Source organism: Phocoena sinus, chromosome 17, assembly GCF_008692025.1.
Source record: "Phocoena sinus isolate mPhoSin1 chromosome 17, mPhoSin1.pri, whole genome shotgun sequence".
In the NCBI taxonomy this organism is placed as follows: domain Eukaryota; kingdom Metazoa; phylum Chordata; class Mammalia; order Artiodactyla; family Phocoenidae; genus Phocoena; species Phocoena sinus.
In genome coordinates this window covers 71270903-71293514 of record NC_045779.1, presented here as the reverse complement: position 1 = coordinate 71293514, position 22612 = coordinate 71270903, and the positions used below count along the sequence as shown (strand labels likewise).

Below are 22612 nucleotides of genomic sequence, written 5' to 3'. Positions count from 1 at the left end.
CAGGCCCTGCTAAGGAGTTGATGATGGGAAACTGTTGTTTCCTGACAAGGGGAAGCCCTCGCCTTAATGTACAGACCCAGGCAGGCTGCAGGCTCCCTGGTCACCCAGTGTGAGTCCTCACCACTGTCACCCTCCTCGCTGCCTGCTGTCATGGGCCAGTTTTGAACAGAGAGGAGCTCCCCCAGCCCTCTGTTAACAGGAGGAGTGGTCCCGGAAGATGTGTGAGTTGAGGCATCCCTGTGCCTGAAAATTGCCCTGGGTATCCCATTTCCCGAAGCCACTGTGTCCAGCCAATCAGGGTGGCTTGCCTTCTCTGCCTTGTCTCCCAGGCTTCTTCTCAAGCATCTCTTGGGGAGAGGAGATGAGAGGGAGGGGCTTCCCCAAGGTCAGGAGGGCTTCACGGGAGGGCTGCCAGGAGGCCTCCTTTGGGAAGGTAAGTGAGTACATGGGCCTTGAAATCCTGAGAGCTCCAAATCCCTGCTTGTCTGTGAAGCCAAGTCACTTATTTCTTAGCCTTAATGATATTTACAATCTTTATATGAGGGAAATTATAGCAACCTCACAGACTAGTTGTAAAGATTAAATGAGCTTACAATGCTCATCAAATGCTTGTTGTGGGACCTGGAACATAGGAAGTGGTTTGTAAAGGGTCACTTTACAAAGTAAAAGGTGGGGGAATTGGCCTGGAGAGCATCCTTGCTCAGAGGAGCAGGCCGTGTACACGGTGGGGTGCTCGGAATGGGGGCCACGGGAGGGGACTAGACTGGGGAGTCTGGGCGCACGGGGCGGTTTGTTGCACGGTCTCCGCCTATCAAGTGTGTTTTCGTTTGCACTGTTCATTTCCGCTGAGGTCCCGGCTTTTGCTAACTGCCTCTGCATGGCCTCTCCCAAGGTACATGTACCCCTCCATGGACCAGCTGGCGGAAATGCTGCCCGGAGTCCTTCACCAGTTTGGGTAAGAGTGAGTGATCCACTCCCCCACCAGCTTGCAGAGAAGGGTGATCTCTAGCTTCTGCCTCTCCTGGGGTCTTGATCTGGCCCCAGCACTGAAATCTAGGTTAATGCTTAAAGATCGGGGAAGAAATCAGCTTGTTATACTCTGCAGACACTGTTTTTCATGCAGTCTCTTTACTCCCATCTGCCTCTTGCAAGTCGGGCTTTTCTCCTTGAGTCAAAATCCATCACCCGATGACAGCCACTCCACCCATCCTTCCCTAGCTTCTCTTCTTTTATTGCTTTCTCTTTCCCATGGAACATTCTGGAATAGGGTTGCCTGAACCCTCAACGTCTCCCTCCAGGCCTTTATTTCTTCAGGGCTCAAGGAAACCTCTTAGTGGAGCCTTTTGTACGATGAGAACATCTCCATGTTCTTGCCCAATTCCTTTTCATTCCAAGTTTTAGAATCCAAAATAAAGCTGAAGAGCGGGAAGAAGCAGTTTGGTAAATAGGCCTTCCCGGAAATGACAGCGGGGCTGTCAGAGCCTGGCCGCGGTCGGGCGAGGAGTGAGGGAAAGGCATGTGTCTTTCCAAGGTCATGGTCTTCTGTCCAGACATAAAGCATGATGCATTGCAGGTCCTGCAGCGCACGTATGGCAGCGTGGTCCCACTTTGTCTAGCCTGCCAGCCACCCTCAGTGATGCCCACGACACACCCTTGGGGAGATGAGGTTCCTCAGGGCAAGGGGCGGGGAAGGTTTTCAAAGGGCGCTTCCCATCGCTCACTCCTTCTGGGACATGAACTTTTATTTCTCCTTCCAGACTGAAAAGCATCATTGGCATGGGAACCGGAGCGGGTGCCTACATCCTCACTCGATTTGCTGTGAGTTCTCCCATTAAAAAAAAAAGAACTCTCTCTCTCTCTCTATATGCACAATATATATATGTTTTAAAGAAAATTAATTCAAGATTAAGGAAGAAAATTAGAAAAGCACCAGAGAATACTCCCCAAAGGGAAAAAGAAATGAGCCATAATTCCATTTCCCAAAGGAGAACCACAGTGCACTTCGGGGTGTGTGGTCCAGAGTTACGTATGCACATGGGTTGTGTGAGTGTGCACTCATTTACACACCAGCAGCTCTTTCCCTTCACCGAAATGCCGCACGAGACATGTTCTTTTATCATCATCTTTGCTCGATTCGCGGTGATTGTGGCCAGGCCCTCATGTCACTGACTACTGTGCTACTTCTCTGTGATAGCTGCACGGGCTTTGTGGCCAGGGAACTCTTGGACCCTGACTAACTCTGACCTAATCAGAGATATATGTGCTACCATGACAGATGTCACTTACGTTACTAGGGGTCCAGGTCAGGTGCTGCTGGGTCCTTTGGATCCTTACCAAACAGTTGTTTCAAAATGCAGCGATGCTCGTTTTATTCAACCGTATGTAATCTGATGGCCTATTATTTGCCGGACTTTGCTAGAGGTTAGGCGTGCTGGCACAAATACAAAATGGTCTGGCTGTCTAGGCTCTGAGCAGATAAAATAAGGTCTCAACTGTATCTTAGGTCTCTGTCTCCATATCTCTGAGAAGTAATAGAATTCTTACTGATTACTGAAGAGCTGATTAGCTTGTCTGATTTATGAGGGCCATGGTATGTTGTACCCATTTCACAGCTAGGGAAGCTGAGGGGCAGCAGCGTGAAGTGACTTGTCCCACCTAGGTCTGCCAAGCACATGTGCTCCTACTTCTCCTATGGTTTCCCCTTTCCCTTCTCTCAGGAACCCCATTAGTGTCTACTGAGCTGGAACCTAAGTTTTGGAAGGGGGGCAGTGTCGAGAGCAGCGGCCTGCTCTGGGGGTCTACACGGGTCCTCTTCTGGTACTTTTCTCAGTCTTTGGTTTGACTTTAAAGTTCACAGTCTCTCAGATGGCTAGGTTGCCTCTCTCACTTCGTGTCTCCAATTGCAGCTGAACAACCCCGAGATGGTGGAGGGCCTCGTCCTCATTAATGTGAACCCTTGTGCGGAAGGCTGGATGGACTGGGCCGCCTCCAAGGTGAGGCTGGGGGCCTGGGTCGGGCAAGGGGTGTCCCAGTCTGCAGAGGGGCAGGTGTGCCTGACTCCGCCTGGAGCACAGAATGCAAGAGACCTCTCCTAGCCCCACCCCTTCACCACCCCCAGCAAAGAAGGCAGCTTTCCTCCGCTTGGCTTTGAGTGGTGAACATGACCGCAGCCATGTGCCGTTCAGATTTCAATAGGACACTGCTGTCCAAGCCAGCAATACCACTGGGACATGGGTCCCGAGCCAGCTTTGATAAGGACAGCCTGGGTTAAGAAGTGTTCGCTGGGGACTTAGCATATGTTGGGCTTAGATCAAGATGCTGAGAATAAAAAGATGAACAAGACAGATGCCTGTCACCCCAGTCACCTACATATTATTAATGAAAAAGAAATAACGTATCTGGTACTGATTCTATGCCACTTAACTTTATGATAATAATAATTAGCTAACAAGTGTTGAATGTTTATCAAGTTCTCTTTCTACTCTCCGTGGCTATACCTTCATGACCTCATTCAATCCTCAGTCACTCCAGGAGTGGGGATTGTTAAAACCATTCTACAGAGGAGGAAACTGAGGGTCGCAGGGGTTAGGAAGCTGTCTAGGGCCGCACAGAGCCAAGCAGTGGGAGAACTGGGGCCAAACAAGATCCCTTGGACTCTGTGGTGCTTGGAATCACCTCTGAGCTGGGCTCACCGCCGGCCCCGTCTCTCCGTCAGCAGGTGTCAAATGCCCGCCGAGACCCAAGCACCGCAGGTCTGGGAATGTAGAGCTAGCAGGACACATCCCTAGCTGGGGAAAGGGCCCGAGCTGTCTCAGGAAGCTGTGCTCTGGCTGGGTTCCTTGTTTATCTTTTAAAAAGATGATTTTTTTTTTCATAAAGGCCCCAGTATTTGCCAAGGAGAGGGGGAAACCATTCCAACTCTAACAGGACAGACTTTCAAGCTGGGGTGATCCTGGCTTCTCATTTTGAAAGTGTGTTTTTGCCAAGTTTGGGACGGCTCTTGGGGACAGGGGGTTTGAAGGGGTCTCCCCTCCCCCTGCTTCCCACCCCATCCTGGCCACTGTGATATTTCATTCCTTCCTGGAACATTCCGCCAGGATGAGGGAGCCCTTTCCTCCCACCAGCGTGATATTCAGAAGCGGAACACACTCCCTGTTTTTTTTTTTTTTTTCCAGCAAAGGGAATGGCACTGCAGTTGGCCAGTTTGGCTTCTTGGTAGCTGTTCTGAGCCAGACGTGGGGGCTGGGACATTGACCACTGGCTAAAGTGGAGCCCGAGGGCTGTTTGGGGGGTTTTAGTATTTGCACCATATCCTTCCTTTCCAGCCCAAGCCCTGGAAGAGGAAGACCTCTCTTGGGGGTCTAGTGTGTGTCAGACACTGGGGTCTGATCCTGTGACATGTGTAGTTGCCGTGTGTAACCCTCACCTTGGCCTTGTGACTCTGAAGCTCCTGGCATCCTGGTTACAGATGAGAGGTCTGAGGTCCAGTGGCTCTGCTACCCTCCCAGGGCCACACAGCCAGGAGGTGGCAGATGGGTCAGCCTAGGTCCCCCAGGTCTAGAGCTTCTCTCCCCTGTGGGTTCCTGCCTGACACTGAAGTTGGCCAACACACATTTATGGAGCTTCTGCTGTATGCCTAACATGTACAGAGCTCTCACTGTGTACCTAGCATTTATGGAGCTTCTGCTGCACAGCTAGCATTTATGGAGCTCCTGCTGTATGCCTAGCATTTATGGAGCTCCTGCTCTATACCTAGCATTGTTGGTGGGAGCAGGTAGACAAGAGAAGGTCAGTATATTCAGAGAGAGGAAACTGGCTTAAGAGGGAAAATCTAGAGGATGATATAGTTTGAGGTAAGCAGATCCTGGCGTGTAGACTGGGAGCTCAGTGTGTGTTTAGAAGTCATGGACAGGCCCCCTTTACCGAGGACTTGGTGAACTGAGGCCTGACAAAAGCTGGGAGTACGTGGGGTCTTTGTTCAGATGCATTTTCTCCGCATCTCCTGTGCCCCGGGCTCTGAGAGTAAGGAGAATCGATGACCCTGCCTTCCGGGGCCCCAGGTTCAGTGAGTAACTGGAGACAGGTAACCGCCTTCGCATCAAAGGGGCGTCCTCAGACCTGAGTGCCAGGGAGCCCACACTGCTGCTCCACCCCCAGGGCAGTGGGATTGGCCTCATCTTGTCCGGCTACTGTGAACGCCGGCTTTCTAATCCCTGTTTCTGTCCTCCCAGATCTCCGGATGGACCCAAGCCCTTCCAGACATGGTGATGTCTCACCTCTTCGGGAAGGTGAGCAGCGTGGCCTGTCATTGTGTTGTTCAGTCGTGTACTGCCAGGCATGTAGAGCGCAGAGACGGCCCAGGCACAGCAAGGAGCCGCTCCATCTGACCCTCCAGAAATAGCCCATCGTTACTCATTCACAATCGTCACGCCATTCCTTCTCTCTTGCTCTCCCTTTAACAGAAGTCTTTTTTTAACAGCTTTGTTGAAGTACAGTACACTGCACATATTGAAATTTGACAAATTTGACAAATTTTGACATTCTTAAAACCATCACTGAAGCCATCACAGATGACTAACGAAATACCGTAACCCCCAGAACTTGCCCTGTGATGCTTGGTAATCCATCTCTCCTCCTCAGGTAACCTCTGACCTGCTTTGGGTCACTGTAGATTCATCTGCATTTCCTAGATTTTTATGTCAACAGTATCTTTTATTTTTAAATCTGACTTCTTTCACTCAGCGTTAAAGTATTTTGCGATCCATCCATGTCATTGGGCGAATCAAGAGTTCGTCCCTTTTTAGTGCTGAGCGGTGTTCTGTGGTATGGGTGTACCAGAGGCTGCTTCTCCGTTCACCTGTTGATGGACATTTGGGTTCTTTCCAGTTCTGGGCTATAACAAAGCCTACAGCAAACACATCCATGGAATTTGCTGTGCATCAGCCTTGGTCCTAAGGACTCTATGACCCGTATGAGGAGGACCTTTTATTCCTAGTTATGGATCTGTTTTTTTCCCCAGTTGTACATGGGGAAGCTGAGACCAGAGAGGTTGAGTGAGCTGTGTGAGGTCTCACAGCCAGCGAGAGGGGCTGGGTTTTGAACCTATGAGTCTCGCTCCAGTGTGGGTTCCGGTAACCATCTGTGCCTCTGCTGGAGCCTGGCTCTCAGGTGGGTTGTGGTGCACTTATCCCCACTGAGCATGGGCTGAACCAAGCCCCTGGCAGCACGCGAGTGGTGTGTAGTTCTGCCCTGCCACCCGGCCGGCGTGGCCCCTGAGTCTGGCTTTGTACCTCCTGCTGGGCTGGAGGATGTACTGCTCTGATGCAGGGGTCTGACGTGGCCTTCAAGTTGCCCAGCTTGAGGTGACTTGTCTGTTCACTGTGTGTGGCCTACACACCACTGTTGCCTCCTTAGCTGAAGAGTGACCGTCTGGCGTGTGACCATATGACACCCAGGGAAGCAGAGGTTTTGCTGGCCTGCTAAAGTGTGCACTGCGTTTGGTCCTTGTATTAGTTTCCTGTGGCTGCTCTAACAAAGTACCACAAACTGGGTGGCTTAAAACAACCGAAATATATCCTCTCTCAGTTCTGGGGGCCAGAAATCTGAAACCGAGTGTTGGCCGGGCCACACTCCTCCCGTGGTACTAGGGGAAGATCCTTCCTTGCTTCTTTCGGCTTCTGGTAGCCTCAGCCTTCCTCGGCTTGTGGTTTCTCACTCCACTCTCTGCCTCCATCTTTGCGCGGCTTTCTCTGTGTCTGTTTCAAATCTCCTTCTGCCTTTGTCTTACAAGGACACTTGTCACTGGATTTAGAACCTACCGGCATAAGGCAGGATGACCTCATCTCTGGATCCTTAACTTAAATTACATCTGCAAAGACCTTTTTTCCAAATAACGTTCGCAGAGTCCAGGAATTTGATGTGAAACATGTCCTTGGGGCCACCTTGTAGCCCACTAGAGTCCCCTTTCCTTTCTCATGCTTCCTTTCACGGTTTGCAATACATTTTCTCCACCCTGAGTGTATAATCTGAATCTGACAGCAATATGGGAAAGATCAGAGCTAGCATCTGTATTTTCCTGGAAGAGGGGTGTCAAGTATAGAGTAAGAACTTTGCCTGACTGTACCCCAAATTACCTGGGGTATATGTTGGTACCCCCGAGTTGCTGCAGCTGTGTTTCAATCTGTAACCCCAGCACAATTCCTCGGACTATTTTTTTCCTGATGTTTTTTGGGGATAAGGCTGGTCTCTTTGTTGCTTCAGTGACGGTGGACTGTCTTGACACAGCTCAGGGAGACACTGGGCCCCGTTTTCTCCCTCTCGCTCCTGATCTGGTTGTTGTCAATCACATCAGACCCTTTCGTGAAAACTGTAGCATCCGCTGTCGCACAAATGAGAAACAGAGCAAGCTCATAACTTGTTTGTTTGTCCCAAGTCACATTCAAAAAGGAAACAGGGAGAGGGAAGGCTGAGGCCAGCCTTCTGCAAGGGTCTGGTTGGCCCTCCTGGAAATCAACATTGCCCGTCATTCCGGCAACTTCCTGTTGCATGAGTCGGTTTTGTTTTGCAAACATGAAAATCTCCTTTTCACCTCTCCCCATTAAAAAGAATATAATAGTAATTGCTAACAGTCGCCTCGATGCTTACTGTTGACAGTGAGCTTTCCAGAGTGGCCAACCTCTGATAAATCCTACAATTTGATGAAGGCGGGTAATGTCATCCCCACTCTTTTTTTTTAAAAGGGAGCTGAGGCTCAGAGAGGTGAAGCACTCGCCCAATTAAGGGGCAGTGACGGAGCCGAGAGGACCGACTTCAGATCAAAACTCCTGAAGTCTGAGCCCAACAGGGCGTGCTTGCCCCCCAGCTTTGCATTCCCTCTGCTCCCAGCTGATACCCAGACATCAGTCTGCATCTGGGTGCGGCTTCCGCTTTCCTGAAGGTTCCCTCAGGCTCCATAGCAGGCTCATGGAGTAGGCATTACTGCCTTCACTACGTAGCTGGATAACCTGAAGAATGGTGGGGGTAGTGACCGGCCCGTGGCCGCAGTTCCCACGAACGACATTCTCCCCTCTGTCAATGCAGGAGGAAATGCAGAATAACGTGGAGGTGGTCCACACCTGCCGCCAGCACATCGTGAACGACATGAACCCCGGCAACCTGCACCTGTTCATCAACGTCTACAACAGGTACCAGGATGCCGCTGGGCCACATGATGGCCGCTTGTCAGGCTCCTTTTGTAGTTCCGGAACGAACATGGGGCAAGAGAGGAGGGATTATAAAATTAATATAAGATGCAGCCCCTGAGCAAATAGATGAACAGAACAAGGGTGCCCAGTGAGGGCCCCTGGGAAGTCAGGTGCCTCCTGGAGTTTTGAGTGCTTTGCAAGGAGCTGAACTTCTACTCCAGACCACCAGGGGCGCACGCACGAGTGGGAACAGTCACATCGCAAAGGGTTTGCGTCCATGCCTGTGCCAACGCTGACCCTAAGGAAGACCCGGATGTGGGGAGAGCTGAGCGGGAGGGCAGCAAAGCACTGGGAGAGGACGGGAAGAATCCAGGGAGGCTGCTGGGAAGCGAAGGAGTCACTCCAAGGATAAGGACACATGAGCATGGCGTTTGGCGAGGGTGCAGCCCTCTTAAGGATACCTGAGTGCTGGTCTGGGGCTCAGCTAGGGGAGGGGACAGCTCGGGGCCCCTGGGAGCAGCCAGGGGTTCTGGAATCTCCAGGGAACTCAGCCTGCGGCTCCCACAGAGTGGGCAGGAATAAGCCTCCTGGGCTCTGTGTCTCTCACATGTTAGTAACTTGACTTTATGAAGGGCATTCGTGTCCCTTTCCTCTTACCCTCCACCCAGCCTCTCAGTGCAGGGGTGACTGGTAATGGCCCCAGCGTGTAACCAAAGACACGGAGGCTGAGTGCTCATTTATTCAGCAAGTGCTAAGTGAGGACTGGAGAGGGCAGGCTTTCACCTGGGCAGTGGGCACCCAGAGGAGACGAGCAACAACCCCTCGCTGCCCCACATGTTGCAGGGACGAACTGGTGCCTCTGAAAAGCCCTATGATGAGGGTGCTCTCACCATCATTTCCTGCTGAGGAAGTGAAGGCACAGAGAGGTTCGGCATCCTGCCCAAGGTCACACAGCTAGGAAGCAGAGGAGCGTGATTTGGATGCAGCCGGTCTGGCTCCGGGCTGTGAGCTGGGAAAGGGTGTCTCATGGTGGGAGCTGCCAGGCAGGGAGAGGCTGGTGCCCGTCTGCAGGGGAGAGTAATGGACCCACACTGGGTACAGTGGGAGACCATGGGAGGGTTTAAAACGAGGGAGTGAAAGGATCAGGTCTGAGTTCTAAAGAGTTGGTTTGGTTACTATGTAGGGGACTCAGAGTTGGGGGCGAGAGTGAGAGTGAGGCTAAGAGAAGAGGCTGGACACCATTTGGGAGGTAGAGGCTCCTACGAGGGGGGACGGGAAGCAGGGACCCTCTGTAGAGGAGGGTGTGATTTGTACATAAAAGGAAGAAAGCACCTGGGGGACAATGAGGTGGGGTCCATGAGTCCCGCTGTCTCTGAAGCCACTTCTATGGACCCAGAGAGGCTGGGGTGGGACCTCACACAGCTTGGGATGTAGGTGGGTGTTTGCCAGAGGGGCCAGTGCAGGAGCTTCTGGGATTGGCTCGGTGGGAGGGGCTTCCTCCAGGGGAGGGTCTGCCGATGTAAAGGTATGTTTGTTTGTTGTTTGTCTGTAGCCGGCGGGACCTGGAGATTGAGCGGCCGATGCCCGGAACCCACACGGTCACCCTGCAGTGAGTTGCCCTTCTCTCCTGCACCGTCTCTTTAGCTGTGCTTACCGTTGCCCGCAGCACCTTAGTTCTGAGTTTGGCAGGACTGCCCCCCATTGTGCTAGGACAGCCCAGTCAGCGAGAACTGCATGGATTCTGCCCAGGGATTGGGCACGGCCCAGACTCACTCGTCTTCCCCTTGTGCAGGAATTTGGTTTGTAGGGTGTCCCTGAGAGCTGTGGGGGGAGCCTTGGACCTCGAACAAGGAATGCCAATAACCACAACTGGACAGCATTTATGAAGCACCTGCTCTGTGCCCAGTGCTGTGTGAGGCTTTGCTTCACAGAGCCTGGCGATGAATAAGACATAGGACCCACCCTGAAGTGCCCTATAGAGCTAGAAGGAAAAGACAGTTGTGGGTACAGCCACCTGGATTCCAACAGTAACACTAAGTCTTTTTATAGTTCCTTAAGTGAACCGTATTATTTGACACCTGAACTTCGCACGTGCCATTTTCTATGTCAGGCATGTCGTTTTCATCTCTGTTTTTGATTGCTGGCAAAGTCCTACTCATCCTTCCTTACGGAGAGGGTGCTTGAAAATAAAACATCAGGGCATGGAAATTCTCTGGCTGAAATTCATACTAAGGTGTAAATGACTACTAACCCGTTTTTTCCTAAGAATAAAGCAGAGGATAGAGAATGAAGGTAGTAAAAAGAGCCAAAGGTACTGGGGAAAACAAAGTCAATTTTTTTTTTTTTTTTTTAATTCTGGCCCCAGCCTGGCAGGGCTGGGGGCATGAGAATCTCTCAGTGAACCTTGTGTTAACTCCCCCTTGTCTCCCTGCCCCCAGGTGTCCTGCTTTGTTGGTGGTTGGGGACAGTTCTCCTGCTGTGGACGCTGTGGTATGTAGAAATCAACCACTGGTTTCTGTGCTTAACTCAACGGTCCAATTCTAGTTACCTTGGTATGAAGTCTTCCTGCCCACCCTCTTCCCCTCCTCTGCTCCCATCAGGGCAAGTGACATCTTCTAGATGCCATATTGGCCTTTGGTCAGAGGGTCCAGCCACCAGCCTCCTTCCCTGGTGACTGCCAGCCCTAGTTGCTTGGCAGTGGGACCTCTGTCTCCTCTCCCAGGCCCCCTCACCTGCCGATCTGCCTCCCATTGGCTTGTTTATACGGGCGTGTTTCTGCTTGGCTTCCTGGCCAGGAGACTGTCTGCGTGTTTGGGAATCAGGTGGAGCTTTCAGACCTGGTTGGAGCCTGATCCATCTGATGGGGCAGACAGGCCTCTGGGGAGAGGGGCTTAGGAAAGGTTTTCTGGCTCATTTCACCCCTTAATTCCCACCTGTGATGTGGTAGAGGCAAAACGGACTCCATCTTTCCAACACCCCCATAGCCGAGGACACGGGAGACTTGGGGGCTAGTGGGCAGAGTCCTAGAGTAGTGACATGCCTTGTGCAGTAGGCTAGAGCAAGGTCAGCAAATGTTCATTTAGTAAAGACCTGGGGTATCCAAATGAACCATGAATTACTTGCAATCTAGTCCACTGGACATAATCATAAGATGCATCAATAAAGATATATTCTTTATGTTAAGGGAGGTGATAATTCTACCATAGGCATTTTGAACATCACACGTTACGGGTGGGTATTTTGCCTACTTCTAGATGCACTTTTAAGAGGGTCATTGACAAACTGAAGAAAGAAACCATCTTGGTGGATATGATTTCATTTGAAGAATGGTTGTTGGGACTGGGGTTGTTGAATCTAAAGAATTACTGGAAGCAGCTGGTTAAACAAGCCCATTCATTTAGTAGCTGTTTCTGGAGCACCTTCTACATTTTAGCTAATCTTCACAACAGCCCTTTGAAAAAGATATTATCCCCATTTTATTGATGAGGAAACTGAGGCTCAAGGAAGTTAGGTAACTTGTCCAAGGTCATATAGCTAGTGATGGTAGGGCTGGAATTTAAAGCCACATCTGTTGAATCCCAAAGCCCACATTCTTTCTTCCATGACAGTAGGAATACTGGAGCTCCTGGTGATGGTGGCAGAGTGGCAGGGAGAGGGGGAAAATTTATGACTTTGGCTCCAGGTAGACAATTTGCAAATTTCTTCTCCCTCTTCTTGTCTAGGTGGAGTGCAACTCGAAACTGGACCCAACGAAGACCACTCTTCTCAAGGTACAGGGAAAATGATGGAGGGTTACATTTGTTCTCTCAGAAATCCCTAAGTTTCCTGCAAACTTGAGTTGTGCCTGATTATGGCAAAGCTGGTGGTCAGAAATCACAGAAATGGTGAATTAATGTGTCTGTTCACAAACATCTATTGGGTGCTAGCTGGTAACCCAAGGCTGCAAAGATGAGGGGATCCCTCTCTGGCACCCCAGGAGTTTACGGGCTGCCGGCCATGGTGCTCTGAAGAGGGATGGATAGGGATTGTGTGGGTGGGGCCTGATTCTAGACAGACTGTCCCCACTGCACCACCCTGCCCTGCTGAATGGGCCCCTGGAGTTCTGTCGCTGCATTCCCGTTGGGCTGAAGGCTGCCCCAAGTTAGCTGACCTTGAGGCTAGCCCTTGGGATTTAGTCTTGAGACTCTGGGCTATAGGCTGGCCACAGCCCCACTCAGTCTCACCGAGACCTTCCAGTCCTATTTCCTCATCCTCACCTCGCTGCCCAAGTGCTCCAGAACCCTGGGCTTTGGATAAATATTCACACATGCCTGGAATGGCTTTAAGCAGTGATGATGGCTTTGGGTTTGGTGATTTACTAGCAACTCTGGAAATTATAGCATTTACCAAGGGTGGCCAACCAGGAGCCCCATCAGGCCTGAAGCCTTGAATCCTGCAGTTTCCTTCTGAGGGGTCTTTAAAGAGATTGTGTGTCCAGGGCCTCGTGCAGTGAATGCTTTCCGGTCAGACAGACCGTGGCCAGAACTTTGCAAGTTCCTCAAGTTCTCTCTGGCCCAGTTTCTGCCTTTAAAGTGGGACAGTCGTCCCTTCCAGGGTTTTGGGGGAGCAGAGAAATCATCTACGGGGCCTAGCACAGCGCCTGGCCTGTTGTAAGCTGCAAGTAATGGTTGCCAAGAAGGCGGAGTTTAATGCCGAGACAGATAGTAATCAAAGCAGGCGTGCCAGGTGAGGTGGGTGTTTCCCCACCTGTAACATGTCTAGGCCCCCCTCAGCAAGGCAGGCCCGGGGCAGGGCAGCGGGCAGAGTGGATGCCCATTTGGAGCTGGTCCACAGAGCCGGCATCCCCTCCACGTGAGGCCTTTGGCACTAACCAGCTTTCTTTCTCCCAGATGGCGGATTGTGGCGGCCTCCCACAGATCTCCCAGGTGAGTTACACCTGTCCCCGCTCCCCAGGTGGAGGGCATTTGCCTCTGTGACCCGTTACCCCCCTTTCCCTCACTGCCTGCTGGCCGCCCACCTTGCTATTACATCTGATGACACATTTGGACCTGCTACCGTTTATGAAAGGTGCTTGCATGTCAGGACTTGCTTGGTCGTCCCCCAGAAGCCCCTGTGGAGTAGCTGATGCTGGCGTTCACAGGGGTGAAGGGATTTGCCAAGTGGACACAGCTTGGCAGTCGCGCACCAGAATCTAGGTGTGCCTGACCGCAAAGACCAGAGGCTTCCGCTGGAGCCACAGGCTCCTGTAGCCCAGGGGCAAAGCAGGGAGCGCAGAGAAGAGATGGACCAAAGGGTGTGTTTCTGTGTTTGTGTGTGTGTGTGCATGCACATGTGTATATGTATGTGAGTATGTATGTATACGTGTATGCATATGTGTGTATGTATGTATATGTGTATGCATGTGTGTATGTATATGTGTGTATGTATGTCTATGTATACATGTATGCATATGTGTGTATGTGAGCATATATATGTATGCGTGTATGCATATGTATGTATGTATATGTATACCTGTGCGCATATGTGTATGTATGTATATGTATACGTGTATGCGAGTATGTATATGTATATGCGTATGTGTGTGTATGTCTATGTATACGTGTATGCGTATGTGTATGTGAGCATATATATGTATATGTGTATGCATATGTATGCGCATATGTATATGTATGTATATGTATACGTGTATGCGTATGTGAGTATATGTATACGTGTATGCGTATGTGTGTATGTATATGTATACGTGTATGCATACGTGTATATGTTTGTATGTGAGTATGTATATGTATACGTGTACGCATATGTGTGTTTGTATATGTATACGTGTATGCATATGTGTGTACGTATATGTATACGTGTATGCATATGTGTGTACATATATGTATACGTGTATGCACGTGTGTATGTATGTATATGTATGCATATGTGTGTGTGTATATGTATACGTGTATGCGTATGTGAGTATATGTATACGTGTATGCGTATGTGTGTATGTATATGTATACGTGTATGCATACGTGTATATGTTTGTATGTGAGTATGTATATGTATACGTGTACGCATATGTGTGTTTGTATATGTATACGTGTATGCATATGTGTGTGCGTATATGTATACGTGTATGCATATGTGTGTACATATATGTATACGTGTATGCACGTGTGTATGTATGTATATGTATGCATGTGTGTGTGTATATGTATACATGTATGCGTATGTGTGTGTCTATGTATACATGTATGCGTATGTGTGTATGTATATGTATACGTGTATGCATGTGTATGTATGTTTATGTATACGTGTATGCGTATGTGTGTATGTATGTATATGTATACGTGTAATCATATGTATGTGAGTGTGTATATGTATACGTGTATGCATATGTGTGTATGTATATGCATGCGTGTATGCATATGTGTGTATATGTATGCGTGTATGCGTATGTGCATACGCGTATGCGTGTGTGTATGTATGTGCATACGCGTATGCGTGTATGCATATGTGTGTATGTATATGCATGCGTGTATGCATATGTGTGTATATGTATGCGTGTATGCGTATGTGCATACGCGTATGCGTGTATGTGAGTATGTATATGTATATGTGTATGCATGTGTGTATGTATATGTGTACACGTATGTGTATGTGCATATGTATACGTGTATGCATGTGTGTGTATGTATACGTGTATGCACGTGTGTATGTATGTATATGTATGCATGTGTGTGTGTATATGTATACATGTATGCGTGTGTGTGTCTATGTATACATGTATGCGTATGTGTGTATGTATATGTATACGTGTATGCATGTGTATGTATGTTTATGTATACGTGTATGCGTATGTGTGTATGTATGTATATGTATACGTGTAATCATATGTATGTGAGTGTGTATATGTATACGTGTATGCATATGTGTGTATGTATATGCATGCGTGTATGCATATGTGTGTATATGTATGCGTGTATGCGTATGTGCATACGCGTATGCGTGTGTGTATGTATGTGCATACGCGTATGCGTGTATGCATGTGTGTGTATGTATACGTGTATGCGTGTACGCGTGTGTGTGCGTGCACGTATAAACGTATCGTCACTGTAGTGTGTTTGCTGCACAGTAACTGTCCCCTCCAGGTCTCCACCCATAAATACCCGGCCCCCCACCTAACAAGTGAATGAATTTTTTATCTCTTCTTATAATTTTCTATCAGTACAGTTTTGCACTCTATCTTACTATGAAATATTTTGTGCATTTTGGGTTGTCTTTTCCACCAAACTGTCCCCTGACCTTCTTTCTCCCTCCAGTCCTGAAAGGGGCTTCAGAGCTTCAGTAATCCAGCGATTTCTCAATCGGATGTGTGCCTTTTTCTAGCTCTAGGTGCCCCCCCGGTCCTGACAAGTCCCGCTGAGCTCCCTGGGAGCCTCCCTTGCAGAGTGGGCAGGCACAAGTGGCCTCGGGTGGCTCTCTTAACTTCTGTTCCCAGTGTCTCTCTCTGCTCCCACTGGCAAAGAACAAATTATTTTCAACTTTTTATCTGCTGTTGTGCTTTGCCCAGTTGATAGCTGGAGTAGCCAGAGAAGGGTGGGCTGTCTCAGTTTCTAGAGGGAACAGATGGCTTTCCAGTAGAGCCCTGCTTAGAGGTAAACAGGATTAATACCTGCACACTGGTGACTAGTCCGTCCACCCAGCCCGCTCGACACTGCTACTGAGACAGTGCCGCCTAAGCTGGCTGCAGAGGAGGGGCGCCATTTTTCTTTCCACCTACACTTCCTTCCTTCCTTTATTCCTTTCTCTACTTGAAATGAGAAAAATCTAACTCTATCCTTAGTTAAAACACGTTTTCTATGTCATGGCAGGAGCTGAGCTAGCCCAGGCTCCCAGGAGAGCAGCCCAGTGAGGACCAGTAACTGTGTAATCCCTCCTCCTCCTGCCCTTGCAAGTTGGGTGTGTTTTTACAAAGGGCGTTCCCATCCTTCATTCCATTCAATCCTTGCAACAGTCTTTAGAGGAAGGAAGAGCATGCATTCTGTCACAGTCACAGAAGGGAAACTGAGGCTAACAGATGGGAGAGATTGCCCTTGGTCACCCAGGGGAGCCGAGTTTGGGCCCAGATATTCTCCTTTCCAAGCCTGTCCTCTTGTTTCTGTCCGCCATGTTGAACACAGATGTCCCTGCAACTCTCGTCCCCTTCTTACCATCATCACGTGACCCCCAGAGGCCAACTGCAGCACAGGCTCTTCTTTAAATGTCATTTGTCTCTTTGAGAACAGTGGCAGGAGCTGGTGGAGGTGGGCAGGGACACTCCCTCCCCGATGACCGCTCACCAGTGAAATGAGAGGGTGTGAGAATAGACCCAGGACATTGCATTTAAGAGTTGGAATTAGGGCTTCCCTGGTGGCGCAGTGGTTGAGAGTCCGCCTGCCGATGCAGGGGACACCGGTTCGTGCCCCGGTCCGGGAAGATCCCACATGCCGCGGAGCAGCTGGGCCCGTGAGCCATGGCTGCTGAGACTGTGCGTCCGGAGCCTGTGCTCCGCAACGGGAGAGGCCACGACAGTGAGAGGCCCGCGTACCGCAAAAAAAAAAAAAAAAAAAAAAAAAAAGAGTTGGAATTAATTAGCCTGCGAATATGGCCTTCACCTCCCATTTAGATTAAATTTTTGAGTGTAATTGGTAGAACTGGGTGTGTTCTCAGCATTCCCAACTCATTTTACTTAAAGTAGCCCAGTTGATTGATTTGTCTGTTCACCTATCCATCTATCCATCCATCCATTCATCCATTCATCTATTCTTCCTTCTTTGACCATCTTTTTCTTTCCTTCCATCCATACAGCCTCTCTTTTCATTAATCTATCCATCATCCTTCCTTCCTTCTTTCCATCGATCTTTTTTCGTTTTCATCTATCCATTTATCCACCATCCTTTCATCCAGCCAGCCAGGCTGAGAGTAAACTGTTATGGGGTTTGGAAAGCCCTGGGTTAATATACGAGACCACTGATTAATCATAAGACCTTGGACGGATTATTTATCTCTCCAAGTCTGCTCAGCTGTGAAACATATATGAAGATGGTACTAACCTCGTAAGGCTGTTGTCGGGAAGATGAGATAATGCTGCAAAGCCCTTAGCACAGTGAGTGGCTATTACATTCTAGACCCTGAGTTGGACACATCACTTTATCCAATGATGTCTTCTTCAGAGAAGCCCTCAGGAGTAGGTGTGGCACTCTGCCCATATTTTAGAGGTGAGAAAACTGGCTCAGACAGGTCATGTAACTTCTGGTCAAAGCTAATTTTGGTCTCCATAATTATCCCATAGTCTTTCCTTTCCTTTTGTGTTTTGTCCTATCCACCTGAGGTGGCCTTGTATCTTGGGCCAAGCTCTTTAACGAAGGTGCCCACAGGCATGGCTGCATGGTCTGGACCTCTGGTGACTGACAGCACTTCCCCTCTTTTCTCTTGCAGCCGGCCAAGCTTGCCGAGGCCTTCAAGTACTTCGTGCAGGGCATGGGATACAGTGAGTATGGCCTTTCCTGGCAGGCGGTGGGTTGAAGGGTAGGTGTGGGAACTGGAACCAGGTTGGGATGAGTACAGTATTCTGTATCACCTCGGCCAGCTTCAGGCTTTTTGCAAACTGGGCAGGTCAGGGAAGAAGTATTTAGGTGTGTGGAGGATGGGCCGCAGGGCAGGGGTTCCCGTATCTCTTCATACCACAGTGCCTCATTCTCCCTCCATTGTTGAACAGAAGCTGTTTCACACCAGGGAATGTTTTAAGGTTTAGGTGAGGATTACCCCTCTGAGCACAAAGAAGACAACAAACAATAAGACCATGAAAATCTTTTAAATTTTGATTACATACTCTCTAAGAGACTTGTAGTGATGGTGGCGATGCTGGTAAAATGGCAATGATGGTGGTGGTGGTGGTGATGACAGATTAATAAATCCTTTATTTTTCTCTTATTTAATCATCACAATAATCCTAGGAGATACTCTTATCCTCATCTACAAATGACGAAACTGAGGCTTTGAGAGATTAAGTAAGGAGCAGAGTGGGGATCTGTGAAAGTCCTTTGAAAAATGTAAAGCTCTGAACAAGTGGGTGATAAAGCCACTTACATTCAAGACAGAGCATGTCTTTGCTAAATCATTAGGTTTGGGAATTGAAGGTAAATAGAAGCACAATTAACGAACTTGGAGCTTCTTGCGCTATGAGTATCGTTCATTTACAGACATTTATTCACAGACACATTTTCAGAAGTGCGGTCCCGTGACCAGGACAGGCGACACCAAGTGTCAGCGCACTGCTGGGCAGCAGCCCCCGTTGGTATATGTCGGTGTGTTGGCCACGGTTCCGGCCCCGATGTGGTTCTTTGGGTTCTTTCTGTCTGCGGCCTGGAATTATAATTCATGTGCCCGCCTTCACAAGGAAGTCTGAGCGTCTCATCACTCCCCCCGCCCCCCGTTTTTTTTGCTGAGGCTTAAACTGTTTTTGCTCATTTAAAATAGTAACGTTATGTTTGGTCAACTGACTGCAATGTGGTCTTAAGGTTGGCCTCAGCCGTGTTTAGTTTCTGGAGTGGCTGAGAGTGGACGAGCCTGATTTACATGCTTCGGACAGGATCCCTGTCCCAACGTGCCCTCTTCCATCTACTCGTGGGTCTCCTGCCTTTCCACCCTCTCTCCCTCCAAGAAAATGTGCAGGCAAAGGCAGTAACTGGAGACGGCCTTCATTTACCTTGCAGCCATGAATTGCAACTCGTTTGTCTTGGACCTGCCCTGGGTTTAGATTTCTGCTTTGAAAGTGCATTCTGGGGAGAAAGGAAGTGAAAGGCAGGCCTTGTTTCCCCCCCGCCCCCCACATAAGCTTCTATTTCCAGAAAGCTGAAGCATCCTGCAGGTTGTAGGGAAAGACAGCAGAGAGAGCTGGAGGCATCAACTAAAGACAAAGTAATCATTCATTTACTGAGTGCCTGCTCAGCAGCGGGCCAGAATGATGAGCCCTCAGCATCCATGACACCATGCTAGGGTCACCAGAGCCCTGCAAGGTCAGTAAGCCCCCAGATCTGGGGTCAAGAAATAGGGGCTCAGAGAGAATATGTGAGCAACAGATACAGAATTGATCCCATTTTTTTCCGGATTCAGCAACTAGCTCTGTAAGAAGAGGATTCGGTACAGCAAGAATGAATTCTGTCTGTGGGTGTCTGCCACAGAAAGCCAGGACCTATGCCCATTGAGTGAATAGTGTAACCCTTACATGCCTGTGTATTTATCAGCTGCCTCAGTGTGTGATATCCATTATTCAATATGGCCTTGGCAATGATGCTTCAGTCGGGTGGTGTAGTAGTTTCCCAGGGCTGCCATGACAAATCTCCACAAACTGGGTGGCTTAGAACAACAGAAATCTATTCTCTCACAGTGCTCCAGTTCTAGAGGCTAGAAGTCCAAACTCAAGATGTGGGCAGGGTCATGCTCCCTCCAAAGATTCTAAGAAGAATCCTTCCTTGCCTTGTCCCAGCTTCTGGTGGTTGCCAGCAGTCCTTGGCTTGTAGCTGCATCACTCTGACCTCTGCCCTGTCTTCACATGGCTTCTCCCCGTGTGCACCTGTGTCTCCTTCTCTTAAGAGGAAACCAGCCATGGCATCAGAGTTCACCCTAACCCAGGGGGACCTCATCGTATCTAAATAGATCTGAAAAGACCTTATTTCCAAAGAAGGTTACAGTCTGAGGTGCCGGTGGACGTGAGTTTGGGGGGATGCCATTCCACCCAGTACAGACGGGGCGATTTTTTGTCTTCATTCCACCTTGTAAGCCACCTGCTGTGTTCAAGGGCATTTTAAATCCTTTGGAATGGACAGTGCCGTTGATAGTACCTGGGAGCTCGCAGGTTTCCTGAAGGGGAGACGACAGCTGACCACTCTGTGTGGCCTTGGTTTCCAGCCTGTGGCGTGCAGGGATTAGCCTGGCCAACCTTGAACGTCCTCCCCGCTCTGGTAATTGTTGGCCTTACAGGGTGGTGGACACACACCCCAGCGCTGCTACCAGGGTGTCAGTGGTAGTATTCCCATTTTATAGGGGGGGGCCGGGGGCTCAGAGAGGGACACTCCCAAAGCCCCAGAGCTGGGATTCAAGTAGCGGGTAGCAGGCAGAGCTGGGATTCAGACCAGCTGTGGGTTCACGCCGCTGTGGGATCGCAGCAAGTCCTTACTCCACCTGGGTCTTGCGCTCCACCTCTGTGGGCAGAGACAGAAACGATGCGGAGCCCAGCAGCCGGGTGGCTGCGAGGATGGACAGGAGCAAAGGTGCCCAGGCGGGTGGGGCGCACAGCAGGCAGCATCCCCGGTGTGCAGGTGCTTCCAGCGCTGGCCCATCCCCTCACGGGTCTCTCTCTTCTCTCGCAGTGCCCTCCGCCAGCATGACGCGCCTGATGAGGTCCCGCACAGCCTCGGGCTCCAGCGTCACGTCCCTGGAGGGCGCCCGCAGCCGCTCCCACACCAGCGAGGGCGCCCGGCTGGACATCGTCCCCAACTCCGGCGGCCCCGGGAGCAGCGCAGGGCCCAACTCCACGGAGGTGTCCTGCTAGGTGGCCTTGGGGACGGCCGCCCCTGGACTCTGGGATCAATCGCTGTAGCTGCCCCTCCTCCGGCCCCTCCCCGCCCCTGCCTGCCAACCACATGTAGCTCGGTATTAATCCAAAGCTTATTTTGTACGAGTGAGCTCTGGTGAGGACAAAGTGAGATTGGGTTTGTGGAGGGCTCCCCTTCCGGCGAGGGCGGGGTGGAGTGGACCAAAGGGAAAGAAGCATCTCAGTGTCCTGTTTCCACTAGCGAGCGGCCTAGAGGCCACTGTCTTACCCTCCCTCAGAGACACCAAACTGCCAAAAACAAGAAACAGAGCAAACACTTGATCAATCCAAGGCTGGGCTGACCTGAGCATCCTGGCGCGAAGGAACGTTTTGTTGGAAGCCCAGCCCACCTACTTCCTGTTTCCTTTCCAACTAAAGAAAAAACAGACCCAGTTTCTGGAAGCCAAACCCCTTCTGATTTGGAGAGGGGGAGAGGGGGGAATGGTGGCGAGCTCTTTTAACAAAGCCAAACAGGAAGCGGGGAAAGAGGTGGAATTTATGCAAAGGCTCCGAAGTGTTTGGAAGAGCAGATCTCTGTCGTGAACCTGAAGTAGATTTTTAACGTCGGTGCATATATACACTTTTCAGTGCCGATGCCGGAAGCCTGTTTTTCTGGCATTTTTTTAATGGACAACAGAAGCAGGTGACAAAATCTCCCAGTTTTTCAAGGAGACGGTCTTGGCAAACATTTGGTATCGGGGGTTTGAGGCTTTGATTCTGCTGCCTGCCTCTTCCTCCACGTCGCCTACTTCCTACCCCAGATACATGGACGAGTGATTATTTCATTCATGGGGGAGATCACGCAGATTTGTAGCTGCTGCTTTGAAATGGAGGGCCGTGCCTGGCTGTGATGCGTCTCCATGCAGCGGCCGGGGGAGGGGGGCGGGGGCATTGAGGTGGGCTGGTATTTTTGGTTATTAGATGTAAAGGATTCCTCGTGGTTGTGATGGAGTCCAGTGCAGTTGTGATTTCAGTTGATCCCATCAGGTTCCCAGGAACCATGTGTGATTGAGTTAAATCTAGCTTCCAATCTTGGACAACCCGGGTTGAATCTGAACTTGACTGCCAAACATTTCTGACCTGGTGACCTTCCGGGATCTTCAGATAGAACTGTTCGCTCTTGTAGGGGGTGGGGATTCCCTTGGGGAGTGGTGGCCCAGAAGATGCAAGGATTCTGGAATGTGTATTCCATGGGATTTCCTTCCCTCTCCCGCCTTCCCCTCTACCCTGCCCCTCTAACCTCTCGCTGAATGGGGTGGCACCACTGACATTTCTGGGCAACGTCAGCGTAGCTGTCAAGTTCCTGTACTACTTACTGCCTTTTGATTTTTACTTTGGCTAACCGTGGATCTTCTTATAGGAAGTTTGATCAGAGTGAAAGGAACATTGTGACTCAGCCGCCGGGGCCTGGTGGTTACTGGGAGGAATAGTCAAGCCTTCTAGGTAGCTTGGGGGAATAATGACTCAGTTTATCTGCGACCTAGCCCCTGGGAGGCAGAAATGGCTGAATCAGAACAAGAAACTGTTGTGTACAAGTCTTTCCAGAGGAGTTTCTTAATGAGATATTTGTATTTATTTCCAGACCAATAAATTTGTAACTTTGCAGTGGCTTGTGTCTTTTTCCTCCGCCTGAGAGGTCGTGCATTGGGATGGGTCTTTCCTTACCTGGGGCTTCCTAGCACATGCCCCTCACCTTTGGAATTCTTTGCTTTACAGCATCCCTGTCCAGTAAAAATGTAATACGAACCACAGATGTAACTTCAAATTTTCAAGTAGCCACATTAAAAAAGGTAGAGACAAGTGAAAT

At 49.9% G+C, this 22612-nt stretch overlaps 1 protein-coding gene across 2 annotated transcripts in view; it reads left to right on the top strand.

Annotated features, from left to right (window-relative positions):
- Window positions 1-22410, top strand: part of NDRG1 (N-myc downstream regulated 1) — a 56519-nt gene extending 34109 nt beyond the window's left edge. For both annotated transcript variants that reach the window (XM_032609523.1, XM_032609524.1), the window contains exons 6-16: window positions 893-955; window positions 1758-1818; window positions 2907-2993; window positions 5232-5288; window positions 8080-8183; window positions 9736-9792; window positions 10622-10673; window positions 11906-11953; window positions 13073-13108; window positions 17649-17700; window positions 20582-22410. In XM_032609523.1, the coding sequence (XP_032465414.1) occupies window positions 893-955; window positions 1758-1818; window positions 2907-2993; window positions 5232-5288; window positions 8080-8183; window positions 9736-9792; window positions 10622-10673; window positions 11906-11953; window positions 13073-13108; window positions 17649-17700; window positions 20582-20763 (799 nt within the window). In that variant the 3' untranslated portion in view covers window positions 20764-22410. The remainder of the gene's footprint in view (window positions 1-892; window positions 956-1757; window positions 1819-2906; window positions 2994-5231; window positions 5289-8079; window positions 8184-9735; window positions 9793-10621; window positions 10674-11905; window positions 11954-13072; window positions 13109-17648; window positions 17701-20581) is intronic.
- The last annotated feature ends 202 nt before the right edge of the window (window positions 22411-22612 follow it).